This window comes from Metarhizium acridum, assembly GCF_019434415.1.
Source record: "Metarhizium acridum strain ARSEF 324 chromosome Unknown scaffold_31, whole genome shotgun sequence".
NCBI lineage: Eukaryota > Fungi > Ascomycota > Sordariomycetes > Hypocreales > Clavicipitaceae > Metarhizium > Metarhizium acridum.
The window spans coordinates 1,652,719-1,680,600 of record NW_027094018.1 but is presented as its reverse complement, the minus strand read 5'-3'; the positions used below and the strand labels follow the sequence as shown (position 1 = coordinate 1,680,600).

The window sequence follows — 27,882 nt, the reverse complement described above, 5'->3', positions numbered from 1 at the left end:
CACGTGTGCAGCCACCGACCCCTCCAGCTAGTTCTAGCCAACGATATCTACCTAGGCATCTGGGCGTATGCTAGTCTACCCACGCACCGGGCATGTTGAACGACTGCCTCTCCAACATTTCGCAAAATTCTTCCACTAGATTGTCCCAAAAAAAAAAAAAAACTTCCAGTCTTCCGGCCTCGGCCCGTACTGCAATGAAACTAGATATGGGCCCCCTACCACTTCATGGTTGTAACCCATGACAGCACGGCACCTCCTCGTGCGGGAGATCGTTGTTCATAAATAGCGAGAATTCCGCGCGCCCATATTCCTCAAGCCTGATACCACCCCGTGATACATCGTCTAAAAGACTTCTCACATTGTCATTCACTTGGTCCTCCCATCTTGGCTGCGGACCTGCATCGGGACCCAAGGCCAACAAACTCATTGTCTTCATGAGGCGTATAATAGGGGAGTCATGCGTCCAAGAAGGCTAAACTCCCGCTCCTTCACAAGATAGTCAAATTCCACGGCGGAGACGAGGCTGGACGCGTAACCTTTCCAGAGCTGGGCGTTCTTGACTGCTGTGTCGCTGTTGTTCTCGCCGTCATGCACCCTAGCAGGCCATGAACGTGACAATGTTTTTCGGAAGTTGGGCTGGCTGAGTTACTGTGCGGCCAACTCGTGCAACGAGTGGCCAAACGAATAGTCCAAGGTCTGCCTTGCGTCCTTCAACGTTACAAAGTAACGAGACAGAATGGAGTCCAGGGTGTCTGCACGAACCACGGATCAGCCAAACGTCCTGAATTTAGATGACAGCGGCAGTTGACTGAAATTCCAAAACAAGCCATTATCAATCAACTCCAAGAACCCAGGGATAACCCAGATAAGCCGATCAAACTGGCTTGGCTTGAAAACTGCGACTGTGGAGGATTCGTCAATTAAGCCTTCGAGTAAGTTGCTAAAGTCTCCTCTACTCATCACCATGGAAAGGAGCTCGGGAGACTTGGCTGTGTCTGTTTTCAGAGACGAAGATGGCGCTGTGCACGGAAACAACCCGAGATTGTCTGTTTCCATGACTGGGTGGCCCGTTTTTATGAGCTTTATAGCCGTGTCAAAGCTCCGGCAATACACTGCATACTGCAAACACGTTAATTGAGTGCCGAGGTGCGGTTGGGTTTTCGTCTTTTCAGACGTACATGAAGCAACGTCTTGCCGTTGTCATCTCGGTCGTACAAGTACACATCGCCAGACGAGATGAGCGCCATCACATCAGTGAACGAGCCCGTTCTAGCAGCTTCCAAGATTGGGCTATCGCCGGAGACAACGTTCCAACTCGTGAGCTGCCGTGTGAAGCCCCGTGAGGACCTGTATGCCAAAATATCCCGGGCAGCCTGTGCGACCCCTGAGGTATGGTAGCGCACTGTTGTCCAAGGACGCACATCTCAAAATGTTTTGGCTGAATCCCGAGAATAATAAAGGCCTCTAAGGGGGCTATGGAGCCTATGACTGCATGAGTGATAGTATGCCGGTTGGATTACAAAGTGAAACACACATGACACACAGCCAACTGGATGAATACACACCAGAGCGAGCAACACATTGGCTTGTTGATGCAATGCGTTGGGAGTCCAGCTGACAAACTCGACTGCGCCTTACATGCGTGTCTGAGAGAGTCTTGTCAAATTGGCTCTCGGAGTCTCTCCGTTGCAGGCTCGGGCAGCAGAGCTGAGAAATGGCAGTCTATTCTTAATGAGCTGCCTGTAATATTATGACATTTGGCGTAAGTCCTGACGGAAACCACACGTTGACATGGGATAAGCTCAGGCACTGAAACAGCAGCCCAACTCCAGCTCAACCATGGGCATCGAAACTTCGCAGGCATAACAGTGAGCACCACTTGGCTGGCTCCTCTCATGTCAGCCTCGAATGTGATGCGTGGGCAATATTTTGACGTCAGACCATGTTGTCTCGTGGCTACGCCGGCCGAAGAAAAGGTCTGGTTTTAGATCGAGTATTGAGCATCATCAGGCGAGTCCGCAAGATTGGACTCATTGGAGCGCGGGAAATGTGGGTCGACTGCGGCAACCGAGCAAGTCACGTCACGACGACCAGACAATCTTTGACAAGCCCAAAATGACGGATGGCTGGGGCATCAAAGTCGGCAAGTATAGCCTTGCGAAGCTGATTGAAATGCACCAGTGACGGGGACAGAGGCAGAGTTGGACGGCAAGGTGCAGCCATAATTCAAAAAAAAAAAAGAAAAAAAAATTAGCTCGAAATATGGTATTTTCTTTGTGCACTCCAGCAAACTCATCCTAAAGACGAAAGCCAATCACGGAACCAAGCCATGACTGCGAGTAGCAAAGAAAGATTGGCGTCCCACGATGGAATCCAGAGCGTCGAAAATGCCAGCAATGCAAGCATACATCTGCAAAGTCGCCTGCTCGAGGTGGCAACGACAACCTTGTCAGCGTCTCATAACTATATCCCCGAAATCGAAGAGTTCAGCAACACGCTTCACGCCCGCCCAAAAAAGTCATCATGTCCAGGACTGACCGTGTTTTTGCGCCAGTTGAGAAAGGACCAAGCAATCCTGGAGGACATGGTTCAAGACTCGCTGCGTTCCAAGCTTCCAGACGACGCGCTTCGACAATTTGGGAGAAAGCTGGAAATCTGCGCTGTCAACATATCCCATGGCTCACTACACTGGAGCGTGCTGAAAAGATGCCGTTCCCTCGTTTCTATCAACCAAGCTTTTCAGGGATCTGACAGGGACACGCGGAAAAAAGAAGTGGCAAAGATGTGCTTGACTGGGCGCGAGAAAGAAGTAGCACATCGAACCATCAAGGCACAGGCCAAAGTTGAGGCGCATGTTGTCCAAGGCGGCGCGGAGTGGCTTGTCGTTCATACACTTCAGCCAGATCGACTGGCGAGACAAATGACAGACAGTGGATGGGGATGGGGGGAGCATAATGTTGGGGATGCCGTCGACGAGCAGGAATGGGAGGACGTCATGCTCGCGAAACAAGTCAAGCGACTCATTGCGGCGGCAAGGATAAACCGCCACGAGTACCGGATCCCGCGACTCAGGATAGTCATGCCCAATATTGGCAAAGAGAACGACGATATCAATGTGCTTTTGGAACAACTTGGTCTGATCGACCCCAGAGTTGAAATCATCATCGAGGGCCGAGACGGCGAATTCTTAAAAACACCACCCCCTGGACTGCATGTTGCCATCAGAAATTTACTGGGCCACGAGCTTGACGGACTTACAGAGACGTTGAACATGGACCACACGATTCTGATTGATTTGATTTCGGACATTACACATTTCCGCCTGGAGCCTAAACCGTGGCAGGAAGAGACGACAAGAGCGCAGATAGAAGAGGAGGTGGAACATGATGGCGCCATGGTGAAAGCACTGTACCCAATTATTGAGAACAGGACGCTGGTGTGTACGAGAGAGGCCGCTGAGCATTTTCACGACGTCCTTGCCACCGTGGGGACAAGCTCAGAGAAAGAAAGGGGAAACCTTCTCGTGCCATTTGTCAAATTTTATAGAGATCAGCCAGAGGCTGCTCTTCGATCGCGGTTCGAGGAGCTTTCGACACATGCTCTGCCAAGTACAGTCCAGATCCCCATAAGGGTTGTCGACGAATGCTGGACCTGGCCTGAAATTGAACAAGCAGCTAGCAGCTCGCGGCTCCCGGCAATGGCCATCGACGTCGCTCGCCACAGCGGCTTCAAGAGCAGCAAGCTCTCCATCTTCATGTATGGATGGGCCAGTGGCAATGTCACGCTGACATCGAACAAGGAGATAAAGGGCAATATCAAGACCATGGTTGAGACGCATCGGCGGGGGGGATGACGACTACGGGCCTTCGATTTGGCGGCTGGATGTTACGAGAAATTTGCTGGCAAAGAGTTCTTCGCCTCGTGGCCATGATGGCGAAGGCATATAGACGGGGGAAGAAGAGAGGCAACAGTGGGCGTGTGTACCATTGCTAAAGGCTTGGTCACTTGTCACGGCGGAACGAGTATACAGAGCGAAAGCCAAAACGAAATTTCCATTACATAGTCTGTTGGACAAAAGTATGAATGTGTGCTCCTCGGACTCTTTTTTCCCCCTCTTAGTAACCGTAGTACCAAATTACCAAATGATATCATGCCATCCACCGCCACCAACAACTCACTTCTTCGTTCCGGCAAAGCTTCAATAGCTGATGGGGCAGGAGTCGCTTCCGGCCCCTTGATGATGGCATTTTATTGATTCGCAGCGGACGCTGCGCACGCGTACGCGGTAGTGGTGCTTGGTTCTGCCATGGTAGTGGTCGTGGTGAATTCGACGACGGGACCTACTCCCAAGAACAAGGTAGACTGCGTGACGTCGTTGCAGCCGCCACAGTCAACTTCCGATGTGGCAGTGGTAGTCGAGGTCCAAACGGTTCTAGTAGGGCCGGATGTCCATTTTGGACCCATGATCATGGTTGTGGTGCACGCAGGTTCATCAGCGGCAGCCGGGTTGGGAACCGGGTTGGCCATGGTCGAAGTGGCCAATGCCACGGCCAGTGCAAGAAGCTGAGGAGTGCGCATATCGACTGTTTGTTTGGCGAAGAGGAAGATGATGTGATGTAAATGTATGTGAAGGTATATATGGTGAACCTGGAGAGTGAAGAATGGAGTGTTTGCCAGACTTATGGGCGGCGAGCTGCTAGTGTTTATATAGAATTTTGCAGCAGAGAAACAGAGAGAAAGACAGAGAGAGAGAGAGGTTTACCTGTAGGTGGAAACCATCGGGAGAAAACTTTGGATGTGCATTATAGCTCAAAGCTAGCAAGTGTTCGGCTCTGCGCGGATTGCAATGGACTTGGGGCAAGACGAAGACGACTCTAGATTTGACTGCAGGAGTACATGCAGCCGGTCTCGCCACGGGAGCTAGAAATGGAGTCTAAACTGGCAACGTTGGAGCCTAGGAAACCTAGAACGGCATCGTGAGAGGCAAAATCTGCAGTCAGAACGGAAGACGGCACGTATGTGCCCACGTAGCATCTCGGGAGAGGAGTCAAGGACCAGCCTCTCCCAAGTTAGGAAATGCGTCAATAGAATCGCCAAGGGAGTGTTTTGGTGACCGTGACCAACCTTATTAGCAACTATAAGACTAGTCGGCAGCTTATTAGGCTTTTCTACTCGGCTACTGAAGTTATCTTATCATGCCGCCAGCTTACCTCATACCAAGATGCTACACAATGGCTGCCGTTTCCGCGCGTGAGGCATGCCGATATAACATTGTACACACTTGGTAGTTGCATTTTCCGTGGGATCCCAGAGAGATGCAGAGATGAAGCAGGGCGACGAAGCAATGGGGCCACCGGAAGTCGGAAGAGATGTCAGATACGAATTGGGATGAACCTGCATATAATAGGGTTGTGTAGCTGTACGATGCACAAAGCGGTAGATGACCTGGTGATGCATAAGAGTAGGCTTTTTTTCTTTCACACCGCAAGACAAACAAATGATCCGTTTGGTTCGCTACAGTCAGCATTCTGGATCGAGGATAATAAGATGATTGACCGAGTATAATTTCCCGTTACAACACGAATAAGCTGCGCGCCCTGTTGGCTATGGTTAGTACCATTGGCATTATTAGTGCACGCTTATTGCATCTGATTGCACATTGCGGATGAGGGTTTACCGTGCGCATGTGAAATGTGCACTGGATGCACAAATCCACACACCAAACTGCACGCAAGTGCCCACTGCCCAGTGACCCGGAAGCCGATGGAGCGGTTGGTGGGGAATCTGGCCTGCGAGTGACGTCGACAGACAATCAAAGAGCTACCTCGAATATTGGTGCCATGTACCGAATTGGCGGCAGCCGAACAAGATGAGACAAGAATTGTCTTGCTCCCATCCTCAGAAACCGCCGTAGAGAGTATGCAACTGAGATTTAGTTCCATGGTCGTCTTTACAAAACCAATGCCTCGAGATCTTCGACCGAGTCAATGTCCACAAGTGACGATGCCGTCTCCACATGCAAAATCACTCGCTTGCTCGCCACGTCAAGCGCCTCGATGCGACGGCACCTGATCAAACACATGGCAACATCTGGTTTCTGCATATTTTCTGCGTCGCCAGGGGCGCAGTTTCGCCAATTGATTGCACAGACCGCAGTAGCCGCATCAATCATAGCCCGGAGTAGAAGAGCATTGACGACCAAGACGAGCTTTGCTGACAGGACCCTGACAAACTGGACCAAGTCTCCTCCAGCCCCGCCATCACGTCAAGCTCGAGCTTCAACCGCCTTCTCCCCGTCTGCTTCTCTGCCGCAACCTATAGCTGGCAATCCCTTTCGTGCCGCGAGAGCAGCCATGTCTTCAGCTCCTGATCTTGTCGAGTCTTCCAAGAAGCTCGCTGCCTACCGCGCCGTTGAGGACCACCTCCTCCCCACTTACAAGTTCGTCGGCATCGGTTCCGGCAGTACCGTCGTCTACGTGGTCGACGCCATCGTGAGCAAGGGCCCCGAATTCTACTCTGGCATGACCTTTGTGCCTACCGGCAGCCAGTCAAAGGGTCTGATCAGGAAGGCTGGCCTGAACTTGTGCTACGTCGATGAGCGACCTCTCGTCAATGGCACCCCCGTGGCTCTGGACGTCGCCTTTGACGGCGCCGATGAAGTCGACCAAGATCTGAACCTGATCAAGGGGGGTGGCGCGTGCCTGTTCCAGGAGAAGCTCGTTGCCATCGCTGCCAAGAAGTTTGTAGCCGTTGCTGGTGAGTGCAACCTGTCGTCTACGACACATTTGCCCCCCCTTCGTTCCAAATTCCTTACCGCATTTGCCAGACTCTCGAAAGCAGTCACCACGGCTTTGTACCAAGTGGAAGACCATCCCCATCGAGGTTCTCCCACTTGCCGCGCCCGACGTTCTCACCCGCCTGCGCGCCATGGGCTCACCTAACCCTGCGGTCCGATCAGGCCTTCCCAGCAAGGCTGGCGAGTGTGTCACAGATAATGGCATGTGGATCATCGACGCGCCCTTCTCGCCCTTGCTGCTTCCCAAAGATCTGACTTCTACGGAGAATGGAAAGGGCAAAAACGGCTCCTGGGAGGTTCAGACGCTGGCCGACGAACTGCTCAAGATCCCCGGTATCGTCGAGATTGGCCTGTTCCACGGCTTCAACGGCAACCAGGCTGCTGGCCTCGGCAAGGAATTGCAGGCCCAAAAACCCGTGGCCGCCTACTTTGGCATGCCAGATGGTCAGGTCCAGGTTCAGAACGCATAGATGGGACGTTTTGGTGAGAGGCGGCGTTTTCTAGGACGAGAGGACTAGGGACTAGGCATGAAGTGTCAAATCAATCAAACCTCGCCCGTTTTTTCTATTTCTAAAAAAGAAAAAAAGGGAAAATGGAGGAAACGAAATGAATGAGCAGACGCATCCCTTGTCATAAACTATATGAATACATGTGATTATACCCCATTTCTTCGAGTCCATCTTTTCCCCTCCTTTGTGGCCAGTACTCGCTTAGTCGATCCCGTCGTGAAATCATGGCGTGATTGCAGACACTTCTTCATCGCCTTCCCCTTCCCCATGCCTCTTATTTAGTCTTGAAACGACTTGGTGGCTTGTAGATGCAGCGCAAACCGTCCTGTGAGCCGTATATGGTGTGCTTTCCGTCTCGGTCGCCTCGATGATTTTGGCAGGGCAGTGCACATTGGGCTCAGAGGCAGCCCGGATGTAAGCGCATCCGTGGCAGTCGACGGCTTCATTCATTGTGACTGTGGAGCTGTAGATGCGCAGCGTGCCGTCAAACGAGCATTGGGGCCAGTACGGCGATGTTGACTGGCGAAAATATGTCGTCGTCGTGGTTGTCGTGCATCCCTTTTGCGCCGCGCTTGGCTGGACAGCGTCGGTGGTAAGAGCCCAGATGGCCAGGACAACTGTGGTGACGCGGGTCATTGTGGGCAGAGCACGGAGTGCGCTTGTTGCTATATTGCAGAACGTCTTGTCTATATCCTGTTGGACCTTTGTGGGAAGGGGAGGGATGATGGGGAGAGAGGGCCGGCCTACGCTAGGACAACCTGCGTTTCTTCAATTCCACCAGGCATGGTCTGGTGAAACAAAACCGTGTCGTGGTGCACCGTCCGCCGTTCACGACAACAAGGATTGACGTATTATTTTGCATCTGGAAAGGCACGACACGCACTGTCAGTTTGTGCTTTTTGAGGGAACGGTCGGCCCATACCAATTGATGTCTCAGTACAGACATGCAGATTTTTTCTTTTAAAGAAAAAAAAAAGAAACGGTGTCTAGCTTCGTATATTGCTCGAGGGGATGCGGCAGCGACAAGAAAGAGAAGATGGGCCGGAAGAGGCGCCAATGCAATGCCAATGCAATGGTAGCCTGCGCGATATGCAAGACGCCAAATTCGTAAAGAACATTCTGATAGCCGATGTCAAGCGCTTCTTTATAGCAGTGAAATGTTGTACTGTTGCTACAGTGAGTTGCGTTGAGGAGGATCCTCTTTGCCCTGCATCGTTGACAGCCACGTACAAATGTAGGGAATACTTACATATAATAATACAACTACTCCGTACTGATGATAATAATACACGACGCGGGTGGCAAGCGGAGCATCGCCTGCGAATTGCACCGCCAATTACTTGAGCCTCCCTCGTTCCAAATACACCAGCTAGCTTGTCCCTGGCAATTAACTGCTCCCGCTAAAGCTAAAAGTGTCCAGGAAGACTCTGCTCCATGCCGCGGCCAAACGTGTTCTGGGACCATTGTTCCCATGATATGCCGCTCATGTCATCCCACGCCCAATCACCCATCCACTCGAGTGGCATGTTGGTGACGCCGTCCATTTCCGTTGGTTCGGGCGTCGACTCCTCGGATGGCACTCCCTCTCTCTCGGCCACCTCGGTAAGAGCTACCAAGCAGCTGTTTGCTGATTCCGTCGCCCCTCGCAGAATCGCCATGTCCACCTCTTCCCGAGACAAGCCTGAAGTGAGAGCATCAATATGGCCCAGGCACGCTGCCAAAAAGCAGTGACCCTTCCCGTTGGTCTCCCCCGCCCGAACCCGCTCCAAAGACCAGGACTTTGCAGACTCCAAACAGGCTCGCAGGTCCGAGTCGCCAATGGAAGGAAGATACCCGAGGCTGACCGAATGGCCCTTTTTCTGATGAATGAGCTCTACGGCGACGAAGAATAGTGACTGCACAGCGATGTAACGGAAAAGCCCAGTGCCATTATCCACGATTCGCATAAAGTCCACTTGACCCTCGGCCTGTGTGTTCAACGGCCTTCCCGACAGGCCCCAGAGGCTGAGAAGTTTGAGTGCGCTGTCCAGGCACATTCTTCGAGAGAAATAAAATCTATGATCGTTGAATGACTTTGCGATGGCGGTTTGATGAAGCGCATGAAAAAACCGATAAAGGAAGAGCTCCGCCACCGAGACGTGGAAGTAGTTGATTGTCGGACCTCTTGAGCCGGCATCTTTCGTCTGCAGGCAGGATAGCTTGTGTGACAGCTCTCGACAGGCCTTTGTCAGTTCCGAGTTTAATCGCAGTATCTCGTCATATGGGCGTGACGCGCGAAAGTCGTTGACAAGCCTGATAAGATTGAGCCGCAGCGGGAGCGACTTGAGGATGGCAAGCTGGACCGATGTCGCGGTCGGTGTGTCAGATGGGTGTCCTAGAGGTGTCTCGCCATCGTTTTCGTCGACCAGCTGATCATCGTTCAAGTTGGCAGGAGGTTCAGTATCATAGTCTGTGGCATGAAGCAGCGGAGAACCACCGGCCTCAAACGCACACTGCAAGTTCAGCTCCAAAACCGTGGCCCATAGGCGCCGGCGAATCTCGGCCCTGCAAACAGTCATCTTCCCAAGATGTTTTGGGTCTCGATGAAGACCCATGTACATGGCCATTCTTACAAGACTGCCCATCGTTATCCAAGTGAGGTCTTGGCCTACGCCACAACAGGACTTGGCCAGTACTAAGAGACATAGGGTTTGTATGCCGGAAATCGTCATTTTGCTCTTCTCTGGGGGGAGCATCAGCCATAGCTGGGCCTCGTAAACCCAATGCATCGCCATGGCCCTCATGGAAAATATCTCATCGTATACAGTGGCACCGAGAGCCAGGCAGAGTTGCATTTGCATCACGAAACACATATTGGCGGCACCGGGGTTCTGCCAATATCTATCGTAGTCGAGGCGAAAGGTTGGCACATGAAGAATGCGCAAGACACCTTCAAAAGTGCGCAGGTAATTCTCTACTAGTTGATCGGCCAGTTCTTTTAGCGGAATTATATCCCCAAGTTTTTCAGGAAGACAGAGGCCGCTGGCGATTCTTCTTAATTTGCGGCCTAGGGTTTTGCATTTGACTAGCGTGTGGTATACATCAGCCTTGTCTGCCTCAGCACGGCCGAGCAAGGCGAACTCTGTTGGGAGCTGTTAATCCAACGTTAGCGCCAGAAGTATCCAAAGTGACCAGGAAATAAGAACCAGAAAGGCAGGCGTACCAAGTCAGTAACATTTATCCAGTGGCTGTTCCCGAAGTATCTTGTTTTGGAGATGATGCCAGTCAGGGGAGCCACCGAGTCTCCTTTTCCTGAGACGAAGGGATTGCCCCCGGGCTCGGTGATATGAACGGCATTGGCAAGCTTGTCTTCGAGTTCGTGAACTCTGGCAACCAACCAGTCGACGTTGGACGAGTCAGAAGCTGAGCCGACATTTGAACTCGGGACGCTGGATGGAGCCTTGGACGGGCCAAGAGGATCGCTTACAGCCTCGCACCCTTCTCCTGTCCGAGTTTTTGCATCTGAAGATAGAGCTCGCAGCACAGGCCTCTGTGCTGCACCGCCAGCCCTGGTACTCGGCAGCTTAGAAGATAATTTGCTCCGGGCCTTGGACTCTGGGATGTAGATGGGAGCGTACGTGCAGTCAGGAATTCTTGCCCGAGTACAGTGTCCACAAGGTGAGTTCCTATCACACTTTATCTTTCGCCTTCTGCACTGCTCACAGGCAAGCGGAGGACGTCTCCGTTTCTTTTCAGGAATGCCAGCCGGTGCACAGGGCGCACCAGCATCTCCGTTGTTGGAGGAGGATGCTTGGTCTTGGTTCGACATTTCTCGGGTGGCACAAGCCTGCCGATCTAATTCGGTAAATCTGCGAGGAATCCAACATCGGGGTATCAAGTCCTGCGTTCGGTGAATACAGAAGGGAGCAAGGAGTAGACCGGCGTCAAATATGAAATTTCATATCTGGAGCTGACGCTGGGACACACGTAAACCGTTGTGTAATTGCGAGAGAGATGCGGGCTCAGATGACGAAATGCCCGAGCTTTCCGAAGCGCTCATTGGCTGGTTAGGGGGTAATTCACCGAAGGAGCACTTACACCAATGCTGCTGACTTTCTTCTGAGATTCGCAGCTGGATGGATGCGTCACTAAAACTCCAGCATGAGCTGTCTGGGATCGCTAGATAGTTTCAATGGTAACATTGCCCTCTTCTAAAGGTAGCGGGATGACTGTGACCAGCCAGTGCTAGCATAGAAACACACACGACATCCACGCTTGCTGTCGTGTTCGATTCCTGCATCACGTTCGGGCGGCGCCAGCAACTACCTTAGGTAGGGCATTTTTATATGTACATGGGGGTGACGACGGTCAATACTAGCGCCCCTTTCCGTCGCCGTGGGGCCGCCCGTCTCCGTCAGGGCTGATCGATATGAGGGGCGTTGATGTAGTCTGGGCGTTTTCACATCCATCACCACCTTGCATCAGCTCTTCACTGTCCGTGTCGCCTAGATTGATTGTGCTGTACCGCAGCCTTTTGTCCATATTTTACCGCGATAGCTTGAGACCTGGCAAGGGTTCATTGGCACCCAGATATGATATTGTAACCGGGGTACCCATTTTGTTGGCACGCGAGCAAGAAAAAGTATTTGCCATTGATAGCGGCACTGATTTCACAACCGAACCCATCAAAATACATTCAAAATAAGATAGATTTCCTACAGCACAGGAGAGAGAGAATAATGAGCCAATGTACATGTACAAGCTGGAAACAGTCTCCCTACCTGAAATACAGTTTTAATCAAGGGTCATTGTACACGGCCATCCAGTCTTGCCACCGTCCCTTTGACACAGACAAAGGATGGTTACACTCTCACCAATGCTTTACCTCTTTTCGATCCATTTTCATTCCGGATCCTCGCTAATTCTATAAGGCATGCTTTCCCTTGAACTCTCCGGCTATCTTCGCTTCATCGCTCCACTTGACATTTGCTGCCTAGCTGCTCATAGAAGCAGCTCAAGAGGGTTCTCAATGACCTTTTTGAACTCACGGATCCACTCGGCACCGACAGCGCCATCAACGACCTTGTGGTCGAAGCTGGCAGTGACGGTGATCTGGTCATCCCACTCGACGCCGGTGGTGCCATCCTCGTTCTCCACGGGCACGGCAACCTTCTTGGTGGTACCAACGGCGAGAATAGCAGCTTGAGGGGGATTGATTACAGCAGTAAAGTGATCGACAGCAGCGTTCATTCCCATGTTGGAAATGGAGATGGTACCGCCCTGGTATTCCTCAGGCTTGAGCTTGTTGTCGCGAGCTTTCTTAGCCAGCTCCTTGACCTTCCCAGAAATGGATTCGAGGCCGCGGGCATCTACGCCAGTGACAATTGGCGTGATCAAGCCCGTCGGGGTGGAAACAGCAACGGACACGTCAACAGTGTTGAACTGGCGGATGGATCCCTCTCGCCAGCTGGAGTTGACAGCAGGAACCTTTTTGCTGGCCGCAGCAATAGCCTTGATAAGGAAGTCATTGACAGAGAGCTTGTACTTGCCCTCGGAAGAGCTGTTCAACGCCTGTCGGAGTTTCAGCAGTTTGGTGACGGAGAGGGAGCTGGTCACAAAGAAGTGTGGGTTCTTCTGGACTGACTCCTGAAGACGGCTGGCGATGGTCTTGCGCATGTTACTCAGGGGAATATCCTCGAATGTGGCGGCAGGAGATGCTACAGCGGGACTGCTGATAGCCTTCTTTACATCCTCCTCTGTAATCTTGCCGCCCTTTCCGGTCCCCTTGACTCCGTCCAGGCTGATACCATTTTCGCGCGCAAGTCGTTTAGCGGCAGGGGCGACGTTGGGCTCACGGTCAAGAGCAGTCTCAAGCTTGCCCTCGGATGAGTATTGCTCTGGCTCGGCGGAGGTCGCAGGGGCTGATGACGGGGCGGGTTGCGATTCGGACTTTTCTTCCTGCTTAGGCTGAGCTGGCTGGGCATTGCCACCGGCATCCTCCAGGGTGAACTTTTCGAAGGCTGAGATATCGGTTCCCTCCTCAACAAGGATGGCGATAGGCTAGATTCGTAGCATACATTAGCACCCTACGTAGACTGGGGAAGAATGGAACCCAAGAGTTGCATCTTGTGCTCGCATTAACCAAGACACTTACGCTGCCAACCGCGACATCCTTCTCGCCGGATTCTTTCAGAATCTTGGCAATTACACCCTCCTCTTGGAATTCAAAGTCCATCTGGGCCTTGTCGGTCTCAATCTCTACCAGGACATCACCAGGGGCGATGGAATCGCCAGCCTTCTTCTGCCAAGAACCAATATTGCCGGCCTGCATGGTCGGAGAGAGGGCAGGCATCTTGACAACCTGGTGGTCGGGAAAAGAGGCATAGTATCTCACAATATGAGAGGCGAAGCCGGTGCGGAGAGCATTGTGAGTTGGGGCGAGGATTCGCCTCCGAATGGCGGCGCTGAGCATCTTGGGAAGAAAAATAGCTCTGCTGCTGGCCTGGAGTCTGGAGTCTATGGGGCGAGGCTGGGAGCACCGGATTTGTGGTCTCTCAGGCCTGGAAGGCGGAAGGGAGATAAGAGAGTCGGGTTGGAGCGAATTGAGGCCGAATTGGAAAAGAGGCAAAGGGTTGAGAGGCCCGAATGTGGGAGAGTTGCGGCAGCGCGCGAATTGTTGACGGGGAGCGTCTCTGAAAGGCGATGGAGAAATGCTTGGGGTTCATGGTTGGACCAGGCCATCCAGAATTTTGCGTTGAGCTCCGTCGCTTGCTGGGAGCTTTGGGGCCTAAGCCGCTTTCGGAGGAAGCCAAGCATGGCATTTCAGACAGATGGACAGATGCACGGCGGCTTGATTGGGCTTGCCGGACAGGGGAGGGGCAAAAAGGTGGCACCTTAGTCCTTTCTGCAGTGGGTTGGGTGAAGTCAAGTGCTTGGTGCTCAAGTCATGTCGACACGTCTGTCAATATCTTTTGGCGGACCAGTTGCTCAGGGCAGCGATTCGTGATGTCAAAGTCGGAACTACGAAGTGCGCAGGTACGTTCTCGGTACCGAGGCGAGCGTAATCACCGAGGCACCTACTCAAGTACCTTACTTGCCAACGTAGGTACTTAAGTAGGCATGCAGGTGCTCCAGGTCTTGCATGTTATCGACTGTCTACTCCGTACGATACTCCTAGCACAGTGCCATCGGAGGCGCAGGATAAAAATGCCGCCATATCGTTGTGCTTATCTGAGGTACTCAAGTAGGTAAGGATATGACTACTAGGCACCCTAAGTACTAGATAGTATTTATTAGGCGAGTAGGTCAGCCAGCACCTACTGCTCCGAAAGACAGCAGCACTTGAAACTTCCACATGTGCAGTTTCCTAGCCGGTCCGAATACACCGTTGACGCCTACCGTAGGTAGCTAGGTCGCTACCCATCTCGAGGTCCACACAATAAAACAGATTGTTGGACGAAGCTCGTATGCAATTATTATTTTTATTTTTATTACATTTTTTATTACGGACGGTGCACGGTGGACTGTGTTTAATGATACGAATAACCGCCCACACATGTCTATACGTGCCTCAAATATTGTCTTTTCCTTCAACCTAGCCTTTTTTTCGTGCCGGACAGAACATACAGCTAGCCCATCTACTGCCGCCCTACTATGTACTGGGCAGGTACCTACTATATGATAGACTGCTTAAATGTACGGAGTACGTCCTGAAGCCGAGCTATTAGATACCTGCCGACTACCTACCAACCCAGGTCTGTTAGCTGTGCGCATGTCATAATCTCGAGATCCGATATCCGCTCGGCGCCGCAGACCCTGAAACAATCCATCCTGGAAGAACAACCGTGCCAGACGGGACGGATTTGGGACGCTGAAGGCATCCAATTTATGCTGTGAAAGGCATTGAGATTTATTTGTATGATTTTGCTGGAGGAAGAAAATTGTATTGGCAAACCTCGTTTTGCATTTTGCCACGAGAGTGGTCTTACTCGACTGACCTGGTCCCACTGGAGTTCTCCTGACATAAGCAGTTGGCTGTGCAGCCAGCGATGTGGCTGGTTTACCAGTTCAATGTTAATTCCTTTAGTACTCCGTACTTGAGTCTGGTACGACTACAGTGGGTGCTCGGCCTGTGGCGCGGCGGCGGCCATCCGAACAGTTGGCATGTCCCAGGGGACCTTCATGTCGCCGTGCGTGTCTGGGCGGCACCAGTTGACATGTGCGGACTCTGGACATAGAGGGTCCTTCTCCACTTTCAATTTCAATGTTTCCTAGTTCCCACTGAACACCTTGTCTGGTATAACATGCACTCCGTCTGGTATTACTACTCCATACCTCGGGACACTCTGCTCAAGTGCGGCTACGCCATCTACTACTCCTACTCTATACCCGTGCGGCATTGCTCTTGCGTCAAATACGCGAGCTGCCCCCTGGCACCCGTCTATTGCCTCCAAGCTCACGCTACCGTATTCACTTCGCTGGCTTGGCCTCGGGGCTCCTACCTCACGCCGTCACATTGGCATATCGCGCGTCAGGGCCTCGAAGTTGTCGCATATCAGACAACGACACCGAGTCTAGTCGGCCAAAATCCAACTGCTGCACAGTGTCGTGGACCTGCTCTTGGGGCAGCTAGTCAAGCATCATCTGGCAGTCTCAAACTCATCTGGGCATTGAAGCCGTCCCTCGACTCTGCTACGGCTGATTGCTATTCATAGCTCTATCAACATCAGCTCTCCCGTCTTCTCTCGGATGGCCGCAGGTTCCGCCCGCGCTCCCCGATGAGCTCTCTCAAGTTTGTGGTGTCCTCCTTGGACGCCATCGCTACTTCTAAAGATGCGCAGCGCAACAAGCAGCTCGCCGAGTCTGCAAAGAAGGCCCTCGATGCCATCAAGGAGCAAGATCAGCTTCCAGACCCCGAAATCGTCTTTGCTCCTTTGCAACTAGCCACAAAATCGAGCAACTCGCAGTTGACGACGGCTGCTCTCGATTGCATCGGCAAGCTGATATCCTATTCATATTTCTCAATACCTACCAAAGAAGACGTCGGGGATGCCGATAACAAAGAATCCGGCGAGCAACTACCCCCCCTGATCGAGCGAGCCATCGACACAATTTGCGACTGTTTCCAGGGCGAAACTACGGCTGTTGAGATTCAGCTTCAAATTGTCAAGTCCTTACTTGCTGCTGTTCTCAATGACAAAATTGTCGTGCATGGTGCAGGTCTTCTCAAAGCTGTCCGCCAGGTCTACAATGTGTTTCTGTTGTCAAGAAGCACTGCAAATCAGCAGATTGCCCAAGGCACATTGACGCAGATGGTTGGGACAGTCTTCGAACGTGTGCGGACAAGATTGCACATGAAGGAGGCTAGACTGAGCCTAGGCAATCTGAAGCATAGCTCGAGCAATATCACATTTGATCCTAACGATCTGGCAAGTAGCACACAACTGGGTCCCAATGGCGAGGAGTCGCCTGCACCTCAGTCGGACTACAGCACTCTAGAACAATCCAACGGCGGTGTCAAGCTCACATTGAAGGATCTCGAACATCGGAAGAGTTTTGATGATTCTACGCTCGGTGATGGGCCAACAATGGTCACAAGACTGAAACCTGCCAACAAAGATGACTCGTTAGCTTCTAGTCCATCAGGACCCGATGGATCGACCCAGGAAGATATGGATGATCTAGATGCTGAGGACGAAGTATATATACGAGATGCCTACCTCGTATTTCGGTCATTCTGTAACTTGTCAACCAAAATTCTTCCCCCTGATCAGTTGTATGATCTGCGCGGACAGCCAATGCGATCGAAACTCATCTCTCTTCATCTCATTCATACTTTACTCAACAACAACATCGCCGTGTTCACGTCGCCCCTTTGCACCATAAAGAATTCCAAAAACAACGAGCCAACATCATTCTTGCAGGCCATCAAGTTCTACCTTTGCCTCAGCATCACCCGCAATGGTGCAAGTTCTGTAGACCGCATTTTTGACGTTTGTGCCGAGATTTTTTGGTTAATGCTCAAGTACATGAGGTCCTCATTCAAGGTAAATAACGTTTCCTGCCAGCATTCGTCATGCCTTAATCCCTTCTGCCATTCTCTGACGCTGTAGACAGAAAGAAATCGAGGTCTTCCTCAACGAAATCTACCTTGCCCTCTTATCTCGACGAAACGCGCCGGTGTCACAAAAGCTCTACTTTGTAACGATACTCAATCGGCTGTGTGCAGACCCCAGGGCTCTGGTCGAAACGTATCTCAACTATGATTGTGACCAGACTGTAGACAACATCTTTCAAACTATGGTTGAGGATCTTTCCAAATTCTCCACAACACCCCTCGTAATTACAACAATCAACGAACAAGTATATGAAGAGTTGAGGGCCAAGACACCACCCGCCAGCGAGTGGCAGTTGAAAGGCATTCTACCACCCCCGTTAACAGTTGCTCAAATCATCCCCCCGCAGGAGAATGAACCAGACTACCCGAAGGAATATGCCATGAAGCGGCTATCGCTTGAAGCTTTGGTCGAAACGCTCAGGTCCCTGGTTAACTGGTCAGCCTCAGTGCGATCTGACGGTGGCGATATGCTTCGACCAGAAGGAGATATCAAAGGCTCCCTTGATGAATTGCGACCATCAATTGATCCTACGTTGAGCGATAGCGCGTCTCGACTCGAGACTCCTCTACCGCCTTCTACTCCTGTTGTGGACGATGATCCTGATCAGCTTGAAAAAGAGAAGGCGCGCAAAACTGCGTTGATAAACGCTATCAGGCAGTTTAACTTTAAGCCTAAGAAAGGTGTCAAACTTTTATTACGTGATGGATTTATCAACAGCAACAGCCCTACAGATATTGCCAATTTCCTCCTAAAGGAGGATAAGCTTGACAAGGCCCAAATTGGGGAGTACTTGGGAGAAGGTGACCAAGAGAACATTGACATCATGCACGCATTCGTTGATGCAATGGATTTTACCAAGAAACGTTTTGTCGATGCACTGCGCCAATTTCTACAGTCGTTCCGGCTGCCTGGCGAAGCTCAAAAGATCGACCGATTTATGCTCAAGTTTGCCGAACGCTATGTTATGGGAAACCCCAACGCTTTTGCGAATGCAGACACTGCTTATGTTCTTGCCTACTCTGTCATCATGCTGAACACGGATCAGCACAGTAGCAAAATTGCCAAACGCATGAGCAAGGAGGAATTCATCAAAAACAACCGGGGCATAAATGACAATGCAGATTTACCCGACGAGTACCTTCTGGGCATCTACGATGAAATCGCAAATAATGAAATTGTACTCACAAGCGAGCGTGAAGCTGCTGCAGCAGCCGGTACGGTCACAGCCAATCCTGCAGGCGGCCTAGCGGCTGGTATTGGCCAAGCTTTCTCCAACGTCGGCCGGGACTTGCAACGCGAGGCGTACGTGCAACAGTCTGAGGAAATTTCTCTGCGTTCAGAGCAATTATTCAAGAATCTCTTCAAGAGCCAGCGCCGGAATACTGCCAAGGCGGAGCCCAAGTTTATCCCGGCGACATCATTCAAACATGTTGGGTCAATGTTCGATGTAACATGGATGTCGTTCTTCTCGGCGCTATCCAGCCAAATCCAAAAATCTCATAATATTGAGGTGAATAAGCTTTGCTTAGAAGGCATGAAACTAGCTACTCGAATTGCATGCCTTTTTGAGCTGTCGACACCGAGAGAAGCCTTCATTTCCGCTCTGAGGAATACGACGAATCTGAACAATCCTCAGGATATGCAGGCCAAAAATATCGAGACCCTCAAGGTCATCTTGGATCTTGGCCAGACCGAAGGAAATTTGTTGAGAGAATCGTGGAAAGACATACTTATGTGCATCAGCCAACTCGATCGACTGCAACTTATTACTGGAGGTGTTGACGAAAGTACCATTCCGGATGTTTCTCAAGCTCGATTTATACCACCATCAAGGACTGACACTTCAGACTCACGATTGTCGGCGCATCCAAGACAGAGACCAAGGCAAAGATCTGGGACGGGCCCAAGAGGATTCTCTCATGAAATTGCCTTGGAAAGCCGTTCGGATGACTTTATTCGCAGTGTCGATAGAATTTTCACAAATACCGCCAACCTCTCTGGTGAGGCTATGGTGCAATTTGCGAAAGCTCTCACCGAGGTGAGCTGGGACGAGATCAAGGTGTCTGGTTCCAACGAATCGCCTAGAACCTACAGCCTGCAGAAAATCGTCGAAATCAGCTATTACAACATGAACCGCGTTCGGTTTGAATGGAGTAATATATGGGATGTTCTTGGAGAACACTTCAACCAGGTTGGATGCCACAACAACATGAACATTGTTTTCTTCGCTTTGGATTCGCTTCGACAACTCTCCATGAGATTTATGGAAATCGAGGAGCTGGCAGGCTTCAAGTTCCAGAAAGATTTTCTGAAGCCATTTGAACACGTACTTGCCAACTCCCATAATGTCACGGTCAAGGACCTAGTTTTACGCTGCCTTATCCAGATGATCCAAGCGCGAGGAGATAATATCCGATCTGGTTGGAGAACCATGTTTGGAGTATTCACAGTGGCTGCAAGAGAGCCTCACGAGAGTATTGTGAACCTTGCTTATGAAAATGTCAATCAGGTCTACAAGACCAAGTTTGGCGTTGTGATTTCGCAAGGCGCCTTTACTGACCTAATTGTCTGTCTCACCGAGTTCTCCAAGAACTTGAAGTTTCAAAAGAAGAGTCTCGCTGCGTTGGAGCTACTCAAATCCATCATTCCTACGATGCTAAAGACCCCCGAATGCCCACTGTCGCAAAAATACAAGTCTATGCAAGGCAACACAAATGCCGACGCGCTGAACAAGGCGTCGGATGGCCCTAAGAGGACGCCACCGAACACATCAGTCGAGGAGGGCTTCTGGTTCCCGGTCCTGTTCGCATTTCACGATGTGCTCATGACTGGAGAGGATTTGGAAGTGCGATCGAACGCCCTCGAATACTTTTTTGCTGCTCTTATCAAGTATGGCGGCGACTTTACACCTGAGTTTTGGGATATCCTGTGGCGACAGCAACTTTATCCAATCTTCATGGTCTTGAGATCAAGGCCAGAGATGACGAATGTGCTTAACCATGAAGAGCTTTCGGTTTGGCTTTCAACAACAATGATTCAAGCCCTTCGGAACATGATAACACTTTTTACCCACTACTTCGAGTCCTTAGAGTATATGCTTGACCGCTTCTTGGAGTTGCTAGCGTTGTGCATTTGCCAAGAAAATGACACAATATCTCGTATTGGAAGCAACTGCTTACAGCAACTGATTCTGAAAAATGTCACCAAGTTCACTCCAGAGCATTGGGCCAAGATAGTCGGCGCCTTTTGCGAGCTTTTTGAGCGCACGACGGCATATCAGTTGTTTACAGCGACAAACATGGGCACCACAGCTTCTCTGGCTTTGCCCTCTAATGGATTTGACTTCTCCGGGTCTCCAAGCCCTACTGGAGAGACGCCTTCGGTTGATGAGAAGTCTCTGAAGATCAACGGCACGAATGATGACTCTGGCGCTGTTTCCGACGGCGAGCCTATCCCCCGCCAACCGTCGCCCAAGCCCCTAGACGATGACATGGAATCTCCAGGCGGTATTGCCGGCCAGCCGTTAGAGGAATTCAGGCCATCGTCAAATTTACAACAGCAACCTGTGGTTGTGACAGCAGCTAGACGTCGATTTTTTAATCGCATTATCTCACGCTGTGTACTGCAGCTATTGATGATTGAGACAGTCAACGAACTCTTCAGCAATGACACCGTGTACACTCATATTCCGTCAACTGAGCTGTTGCGCTTGATGGCCTTGCTTAAACGGTCATTCCAATTTGCTCGCCGCTTCAACGAAGATAAAGAGCTTCGCATGAAGTTGTGGAGAGAAGGTTTCATGAAGCAGCCGCCCAACCTGCTTAAACAAGAGAGCGGCGCCGCGGCAACGTACGTATCTATTCTATTCAGAATGTTCGCCGATAACGCACCAGAGAGATTGGAGAGCCGCCCTGATATTGAGGCTGCCTTGGTACCACTTTGCAAAGACATCATTCAAGGGTACTCGGCTTTGGCCGAAGAATCACAGCACAGGAACATCATGGCGTGGCGGCCCGTTGTCGTTGATGTGCTAGAAGGTTATGCAACATTTCCAGAGGATGCTTTCAAGTCTCATATTCCAGAATTCTACCCTTTAGCTGTTGAACTCCTGACTAAGGAACTCAGTCAGGACCTTCGGGGCGCCCTCCTTATCGTTTTGAGGCGTGTAGGCGAAGTCGCTCTTGGTATTGAAGGCCTGACCAAGGCTGGACAAAAGAGGAGGGGAAGTATCATAGGCGACTCTGTCGAAGAAGTTGCCGCAGGGCAGGATGCATCCGCAATGAAGATGCTGTGAGATACAGCGGATGCTTGTAGAATGACGGTGGCACGGCGTTGTGGTGGAAGATGGAAAAATATGACTTCTATTTTGTATGCTAGTTATCCGTGGATGCATACTTCGGTGCCTATGATTGTCTTGCAATGGTGGAGGCTCTTCTCTCCACGATAGATCACAATAGATGCAGCACATATCTAACTCAGCTTGCCAGTTGCGCGAACATGGCGTTGAATTTTTCATCACAGGGGACTGCAGCACCCGGTTCTTTCGGTAAAAATTCCTATATCTCGTAAACGATGATTTGACACAGGATACAGCTGCGTCCAGTACGCAATGTACGCTGACCCAGGCGGCGTTTGAGGCTCTGTAGATACTACCTAGCTTCTGCGGATGTATGATCTCTCGCTTGACGCCGTTATTGAGAACCGCTACCGGGTTGGACATGTTTGTAGCTAGCAGTTGAAAACTTATTTTTTCCTTTGCATCACTCTTACCATCCAGCTTGCTGTGACGTTGCCCAATGGTCCTCGCTGCAGCAGCAATAGAGTTGCTTTCGAGTGTGATTTGAATTGCTTTGCTTGGGAAACGACGCCATCTGCCGGGCGTTAGCTTCATAACCTCTTCGCCGGACGACATGCTACGGCAGCCCGGACAAGCGGAAGAGGTGGGCTGCTGCTTTGCAGTAGATTTTTGCGATCACATAACCTGCTCTCGTTGCTGCCGGTGACTAACATGATGCTCATGCATTGGGGCGGATGGGGTGCAAGACATAAGCGACTGGTGAATAGACGTCATGTGTCATAGCCGAAACTTGTGAATGAAAGTATTGTTGAAGATTACAATGGCAATGCGAGACGGGGATCGGCCGCGAGTTTTGCGTGCCTGCTGAATTCTTCAAGTCCGACACATGGCTACTCCATATGGTTGAAGGGGTCAATTCAATTAGCTACTGTGATGCGTGCTGGACATTACACGATCTCCATCATGTCATGCAGATAGAGACTAGTGCTCGAGCAGAAGTATTGGGAGTTTGTTCGCCCGCCACGGCTTGTATAATGCAGTGCGTCTACTCCAACTTGCAAGGCCTTGGCTAAGGGCGTTGTGTGGTGTAGGGACACTTGGCAGGATCTAGAAGATTATGTTAAGTGAAGAACAAATAGGACTTATCAAGGAGAACAGTGCATGATGGCTTAGGACCGACTTGTCTAAGGCCAGTTGCCTTGTGAACCCCCGAGTGGTAGATCTCACGGGGAGGGGAGAATGATTTTCGTTAGTCAATCAACTGCTGTGGCTCCGATACCATGAATATTCTGCCCTTTTATTAATTAAGTAGCCCCGTTATGTATGCCCGTAGAGGCTCCGCCTCGTCTTCAATAGTCCTGTCTGGGAGCGTCTTGAGTGCAGCCTCCAGCTCGCTATCGCACTCAAGCGCGGTCGCCATGAGCTTGCGTATAAAGGCATCCATTTCAGCAGAGCGTCTTGACACTCGCATAACGCTGACGAAAGTTTCAAAAAAGTCGACAAGACTGAGGTGCATCAACGTGTCCGACTTATCCACCATGCCGAGAGCTGCCCATTGAAGCAGTCCACCACCCACTCGGCTACTGATTTCTTCCGGCAAGGCAAAAAGATCTTGGAATACAGGATGGCTCAAGGCACCGATATTTAGAGTGCAGAGGCGTGGCAAAAGCCTTAGAAGGCGACCCTGAGAGATAGTCACCTGGTGCGTATTACGTGGTTGGCCCAGATATGCAGAGTTGGGCGAGCAAAGTTGTTGTATCAGGGTGAGGTTGGGTCGGCTCAGCAGGATTAGGCGCCATAATCTGCCGTGGCCTGGAACACGGCGCTTGATGATTTCGTCTCCGTTTATTTGAGCCCTGGAATCGGCAATACGTGTATTATTGTCGACAGCCTCGCAGTCTGTCTCCAGCAGGTCACCGAGCACTCTAGCTGCACGCTCACCAACGCCTACATCTGTGCTGGCTAGCCAGGACTTGACAAGCATTTCGACGATCTCAGGCAACGTACTCAGTATAGATGCATCTGAGGGCGATTTTGCAGCTTTTTGGATAATAGCCAGTGCAAGCAAATTGGCTCCTGGCAGTGGCGAGCTCAGAGCTGTTAGTAGCGATGGCGGATCAGCAATAGTAAGAGTCCGAGTGAATGATAATGGCGACAGTAACTTGATTGTCAGGGACAGTAACGGTGTTGGATCTTGCGTCGTTGATTTCAGAATTTCTGTCAGAGGAGGCAGCAAGACTGGCAGGAGGTGAGGGATATTGTCCTCTAATATTCAGATCGTCAGCGGAAGGAAACAGTCATGATACGCCTCATATTCCAGTCACGAGCCGTGGTGGCATCAAGACATACCGGTGAGCTGAAGCTCGACATCATCTAAAAGCTTCACGTTGAATGGCAGAGAAGGGTCGCCAAGCAGCTGCTGCAGATGAGTCTCCAACTCTTGGAGACCCGATATTGGGATATTGTCCATGCTGTATTCCGGCACTGTTCTTGCGCTCATCTGTGTCGTAGGTGGTCCGAAACTGAACGTGGTGGAATGTGCCGATGTGCGTAGTTTCTTAGTGATATGAAACTTTGGAACGATTAGCCTCAGAAAATAAGCTTAAAAATTTGAAAGCAACTGGCTTGACCTGGATAAAGGGGCCAAACATACAAGCTGGAACTCGGGCGTGACATTTGGAGTGCTGAGAGAATACAGAATCCATGATGTTGACTCCAGGCAGGCAGGCGGGGCCACGAGGTCGGACCCAATTCCGCCTCCACCAGTCTGCTGCATGCGACTCCAAGCTTTTTTTTTTTTTTCGGTTGTCATGTCAAGCTTAGCTGTAACTGACCATTTATTTCCCCCATCCAAGAACATGAAAACAAGCAGTCTTGCTGTCCGGTAGCTTTCGCATCACCAATACGACCACTACTACTGCTTCATCGCCACAGAAATTAACGCGCCTTTGTTGTCGCTACCATAATGTCGAGAGGCGGGCGAGGCGGCGGGCGTGGTGGCCGAGGAGGGGCAAGAGGCGGAGGACGTCCAAATGTGCCCTGGGATACTGGCGATGAGCCCGACGCGAGACCATCAGAACTGTTTCCGGTATGGTCCCTTATGCAAAAACACTGAGCAACCAAGATCATTTCGCGAACCAACCTTTGATACTCTAGCCCTACACTGTTCCAACGCCACGAGACTTAGCCAGTGCCGAAGTCAGCGCAGTCCAGCACTTCCTGCTTTTGCGACACCAGATACACTCATCACCTCTCTATACCTCCAAGCGGACATCCCTTCACGACCCGACCACGCCAAGAAAGATGTATGGCCAAGCGCAGATGAACGCTCGGTACGGCGTGAAAAACAAGGCCTCGGTTGACCCCTTCACCGCGATGCCGACGTACTCCCAGAAATTTGTTCGTGAAGAGCGAGCCCTGCCCGACTGGACTGCCCGCCCCGTGTGCCGCGAAATGTTTCCCGCAGAGTTGCTAGACACTGTCGAGCCCGAAGACGGCGTCGGCGTGCGCAAAAAGCGTAGACTAGAACTCAGCAAAGTCAGCGCCTTGCCCAACGCCGAAGAGGCGTTTGGAATGCCATCATTAGATGGCGACGTCGGCGAGGAAGCAGAGGCTGCGCGCGGCAACGGCAAGAATATCCTGGAGAAACTCGACGCCATGCGCGAGGACGAGGGCGACGAGGGGATAGACGCAGAAGACGACGAAGGACTGGAAGAAGATGAGGAAGATGAAGTGTACGATGATGAAGATGCCGGTGACTATGATGCCGAGCATTATTTTGACAACGGTGATGAGATGGGCGATGATTATGGTGAAGGAGACGATGGTGAGGGGACATATTAGCATGCTACGATTCTCGTAGCAGTCTACTTTGGCCTTGTTTAAAAAGCGGGAGGAGATGAGCACCACGCCTTCTGCCGCCTCCCAGTGCTTTATTTATATCGGTGGACAGATACCCATTTTCACACTTCATACATCAGGATAACGGCGCAATTTAGGGATAGTGATTAGCATATTTAATTTTGGTACGTAGCGAGGGCCAGGCTGACTCCATTTAATCCTTCTTTGAAACCACATTACCATCTATGGATCCGGCATGTCCAAAAGTCTTCGTCTCCCGACCTGGGATAACCTTCGAAATGCTAAGAGTTGTTGAGCGCCTTCCAAATGCTGTGCGCTCCCTCTCCCTTTTTGCATAATACAACATAATACAACACAAGACTCGCACAATGTCCCGAATGCATGACTGGTCTTACTCGCATACATGCAGTACTGCCGGCCGTAGAACGCCGTCGTTGAAATAAGCCTCTTGGGCGCTGGGCAGTCGCCATCTTGTCCCACCTCAATGTTTGCCGGCAGCACAACACCATTCACAACGCCGCGCCAACAAGTTTATTCTCCTGTCCGTATTTCTCCGTAACCTTGATCACGCCTTCAAACATCATCCAGCCATTCCTATGGCATAAACACCACTGTCGAGTATGCCCGCCTGTAATCTTGAAAGCCTCTCGCGAGTATCAGCAATCTGCCCTGCCTGTGCAACAATTGCATTTCCCGTCTCCCGCAGTGCCGACAGCACCTGTCCAAGCTGATCTTGGACGGCACCACCAGCAGCAGCGTTGCGGTCTCGTAGGCTTCGAATTTGCTCGTAGAGCCCATTCTCCACGCCGGGCATGTCTCGCTCGATTTCACCTCGATATTCATCCAGCCTCTTTTTGTATTTTTCCACGTCATCGCAAATCCGGTTGAAATACGTGATAAGATCCTGCGCGTTAGCATGCGCAGAGGCTGCGTCGGTACCATTGGAGTCTGCGGACGATGCTGGTCCAGCAAAAAGGCCGGTTTGATGATAATGCGTGGGTAGCTTGAGGTTGTCGGTCGCCTTAAATGAGAGTTGGGCATCTGTTATGCTCTTCTTTGTCATGTCTTGCAACACTTTGACAGTTTGGATGTCCTGGTTGAGAGCAATTTGAACCGTCTTGAACTTTGTTTCCACAAACTTGACATCTCTCCCTAGTTGTTCAATATCCTTCTCATGTTGCGGCATGAATTCTCCAATCTCGTCCTTCATCTTCATTACACGCTGGATTCCTTTGTCTATGAGAGCTATTTCGTCTTGAACAGGTTTGGCAAGATCATCAAACCTTGTCCGAGGCCGAAGATTATCATAGTTGATTTGAACTGCTGGTACTTGACTTGTTGCTGGAGTTTGCTGGGGTTGTGACTGGCCGCTACGCGTTTTCGAAACAATTCTGGTAAGCGTGATAACTCGCTAACAGCATTATGACATAACTTACAATAAACCCCCTGACGGGTTTGCCTGTGGCTGTTGGAAGAGGCCACCTCCGGTGGTAGTAGACTGAGCGTTGGCTGTTCCAGAGCCAAAAAGGCCGCCACCTGTCTGTTGTGGTTGTTGTTGTTGTTGTTGCGTCGGGGTAGGATTGCTGCCGAAAAGACCTCCGCTGGCTGGCTTAGACTGTTGCTGGCCTGTCGCCGCGCTACCAAACAGTCCACCACCGCCAGTCGTGGCGGCTTGTTGAGTTTGTTGATTGCTCGCAGCACCTCCAAACAATCCTCCGGTAGTGCTAGGTGGTTGAGCGGTCGTCGTCGAGGAACCGAACAAGCCAGTCCCCGTCTTTTGCTGTGCGCCTCCAAATACACTTCCAGTGGTCGCCATTCCGCCGGTCGTCGAAGTTGCTGGGTTAGCAGACGTGCTTCCGGACCCAAACAACCCGGTAGGCGCTGATGGCTGGGTAGTTGATGTGCCTCTAGAGGAACTCTTGTCAGCAATGGAAAACTTCAACAAGCCCTGCAGACACTACTGCCCAGCGTAGGACAAAAAGATCTCTCCATAAAAAAAAGGAAGATGGCATAGGACCAGGCAAACGGGCGAAGGCTCCGAGGGTTCAAGGCCGCAGAAGGCTTACAAGGAATTGGCGGCGCCCGTATTGATCGTGAGACCACCCGGCACACTGGCGGACCGTGCAAGAGACATTGAATATCGCTGAGAGGTGTGGTCAACAGCGAAATGCGTCTCACACCGAAGTTGCTTGGATGGGGACCTTGACTCTGGGACGACGGGTGGAGCCTGGCGCAACTGGAGATGGCCATTGAATTTTGCCGGTTTGCAGGCGCAGGAACGCGACGACGACGCGGAGAAACGTCGGTTCACCGAGAGCTGGG

The 27,882-nt window shown here is 51.2% G+C and overlaps 11 protein-coding genes across 11 annotated transcripts; 5 read left to right on the top strand and 6 right to left on the bottom strand.

The window, feature by feature from the left end:
* The first annotated feature begins 2,126 nt into the window (after window positions 1–2,126).
* Window positions 2,127–4,043, top strand: J3458_005361 (uncharacterized protein). Its single transcript, XM_007816301.2, has one exon. It carries the CDS (start codon window positions 2,330–2,332, stop codon window positions 3,851–3,853), a length of 1,524 nt encoding a protein of 507 aa, XP_007814492.2. The 5' UTR covers window positions 2,127–2,329; the 3' UTR covers window positions 3,854–4,043.
* A 205-nt stretch (window positions 4,044–4,248) lies between these two features.
* Window positions 4,249–4,578, bottom strand: J3458_005360 (uncharacterized protein; the record flags this gene model as incomplete). The annotated part of the gene is made up of 1 exon (XM_007816302.1): window positions 4,249–4,578. One exon carries the CDS (start codon window positions 4,576–4,578, stop codon window positions 4,249–4,251), a length of 330 nt encoding a protein of 109 aa, XP_007814493.1.
* Window positions 4,579–6,353: 1,775 nt separating this feature from the next.
* RKI1 (ribose-5-phosphate isomerase rki1) lies at window positions 6,354–7,266 on the top strand (the record flags this gene model as incomplete). The annotated part of the gene is made up of 2 exons (XM_007816303.2): window positions 6,354–6,756; window positions 6,827–7,266. The coding sequence occupies 2 exons, from the start codon at window positions 6,354–6,356 to the stop codon at window positions 7,264–7,266; spliced, it is 843 nt and encodes a 280-aa protein (XP_007814494.1).
* Window positions 7,267–7,527: 261 nt separating this feature from the next.
* On the bottom strand, window positions 7,528–7,941 carry J3458_005358 (uncharacterized protein; the record flags this gene model as incomplete). The annotated part of the gene is made up of 1 exon (XM_007816304.2): window positions 7,528–7,941. One exon carries the CDS (start codon window positions 7,939–7,941, stop codon window positions 7,528–7,530), a length of 414 nt encoding a protein of 137 aa, XP_007814495.1.
* A 375-nt stretch (window positions 7,942–8,316) lies between these two features.
* J3458_005357 (uncharacterized protein) lies at window positions 8,317–8,649 on the top strand (the record flags this gene model as incomplete). Its single annotated transcript, XM_066118759.1, has 1 exon — window positions 8,317–8,649. The coding sequence occupies one exon, from the start codon at window positions 8,317–8,319 to the stop codon at window positions 8,647–8,649; it is 333 nt and encodes a 110-aa protein (XP_065976280.1).
* Window positions 8,650–8,711: 62 nt separating this feature from the next.
* J3458_005356 (uncharacterized protein) lies at window positions 8,712–11,113 on the bottom strand (the record flags this gene model as incomplete). Its single annotated transcript, XM_066118758.1, has 2 exons — window positions 8,712–10,436; window positions 10,508–11,113. 2 exons carry the CDS (start codon window positions 11,111–11,113, stop codon window positions 8,712–8,714), a joined length of 2,331 nt encoding a protein of 776 aa, XP_065976279.1.
* Window positions 11,114–11,644: 531 nt separating this feature from the next.
* Window positions 11,645–13,992, bottom strand: LAT1 (pyruvate dehydrogenase complex dihydrolipoamide acetyltransferase component (E2)). Its single transcript, XM_007816306.2, has 2 exons — window positions 13,439–13,992; window positions 11,645–13,344 (listed from the first exon to the last, which is right to left on the bottom strand). The coding sequence occupies exons 1-2, from the start codon at window positions 13,754–13,756 to the stop codon at window positions 12,286–12,288; spliced, it is 1,377 nt and encodes a 458-aa protein (XP_007814497.1). The 5' UTR covers window positions 13,757–13,992; the 3' UTR covers window positions 11,645–12,285.
* A 1,858-nt stretch (window positions 13,993–15,850) lies between these two features.
* Window positions 15,851–21,916, top strand: SEC7 (guanine nucleotide exchange protein for ADP-robosylation factor). Its single transcript, XM_007816307.2, has 2 exons — window positions 15,851–17,330; window positions 17,401–21,916. Exons 1-2 carry the CDS (start codon window positions 16,062–16,064, stop codon window positions 21,694–21,696), a joined length of 5,565 nt encoding a protein of 1,854 aa, XP_007814498.2. The 5' UTR covers window positions 15,851–16,061; the 3' UTR covers window positions 21,697–21,916.
* A 685-nt stretch (window positions 21,917–22,601) lies between these two features.
* J3458_005353 (uncharacterized protein) lies at window positions 22,602–24,392 on the bottom strand. Its single transcript, XM_066118757.1, has 2 exons — window positions 24,049–24,392; window positions 22,602–23,964 (listed from the first exon to the last, which is right to left on the bottom strand). Exons 1-2 carry the CDS (start codon window positions 24,197–24,199, stop codon window positions 23,000–23,002), a joined length of 1,116 nt encoding a protein of 371 aa, XP_065976278.1. The 5' UTR covers window positions 24,200–24,392; the 3' UTR covers window positions 22,602–22,999.
* Window positions 24,393–24,517: 125 nt separating this feature from the next.
* Window positions 24,518–27,778, bottom strand: NUP49 (Nucleoporin nup49/NSP49 (Nuclear pore protein nup49/NSP49)). The gene is made up of 3 exons (XM_066118756.1): window positions 27,627–27,778; window positions 26,997–27,467; window positions 24,518–26,930 (listed from the first exon to the last, which is right to left on the bottom strand). Exons 1-3 carry the CDS (start codon window positions 27,692–27,694, stop codon window positions 26,141–26,143), a joined length of 1,329 nt encoding a protein of 442 aa, XP_065976277.1. The 5' UTR covers window positions 27,695–27,778; the 3' UTR covers window positions 24,518–26,140.
* RPC31 (DNA-directed RNA polymerase III subunit C31) lies at window positions 24,665–25,542 on the top strand (the record flags this gene model as incomplete). The annotated part of the gene is made up of 2 exons (XM_007816309.1): window positions 24,665–24,787; window positions 24,856–25,542. 2 exons carry the CDS (start codon window positions 24,665–24,667, stop codon window positions 25,540–25,542), a joined length of 810 nt encoding a protein of 269 aa, XP_007814500.1.
* Window positions 27,779–27,882: the final 104 nt, after the last annotated feature.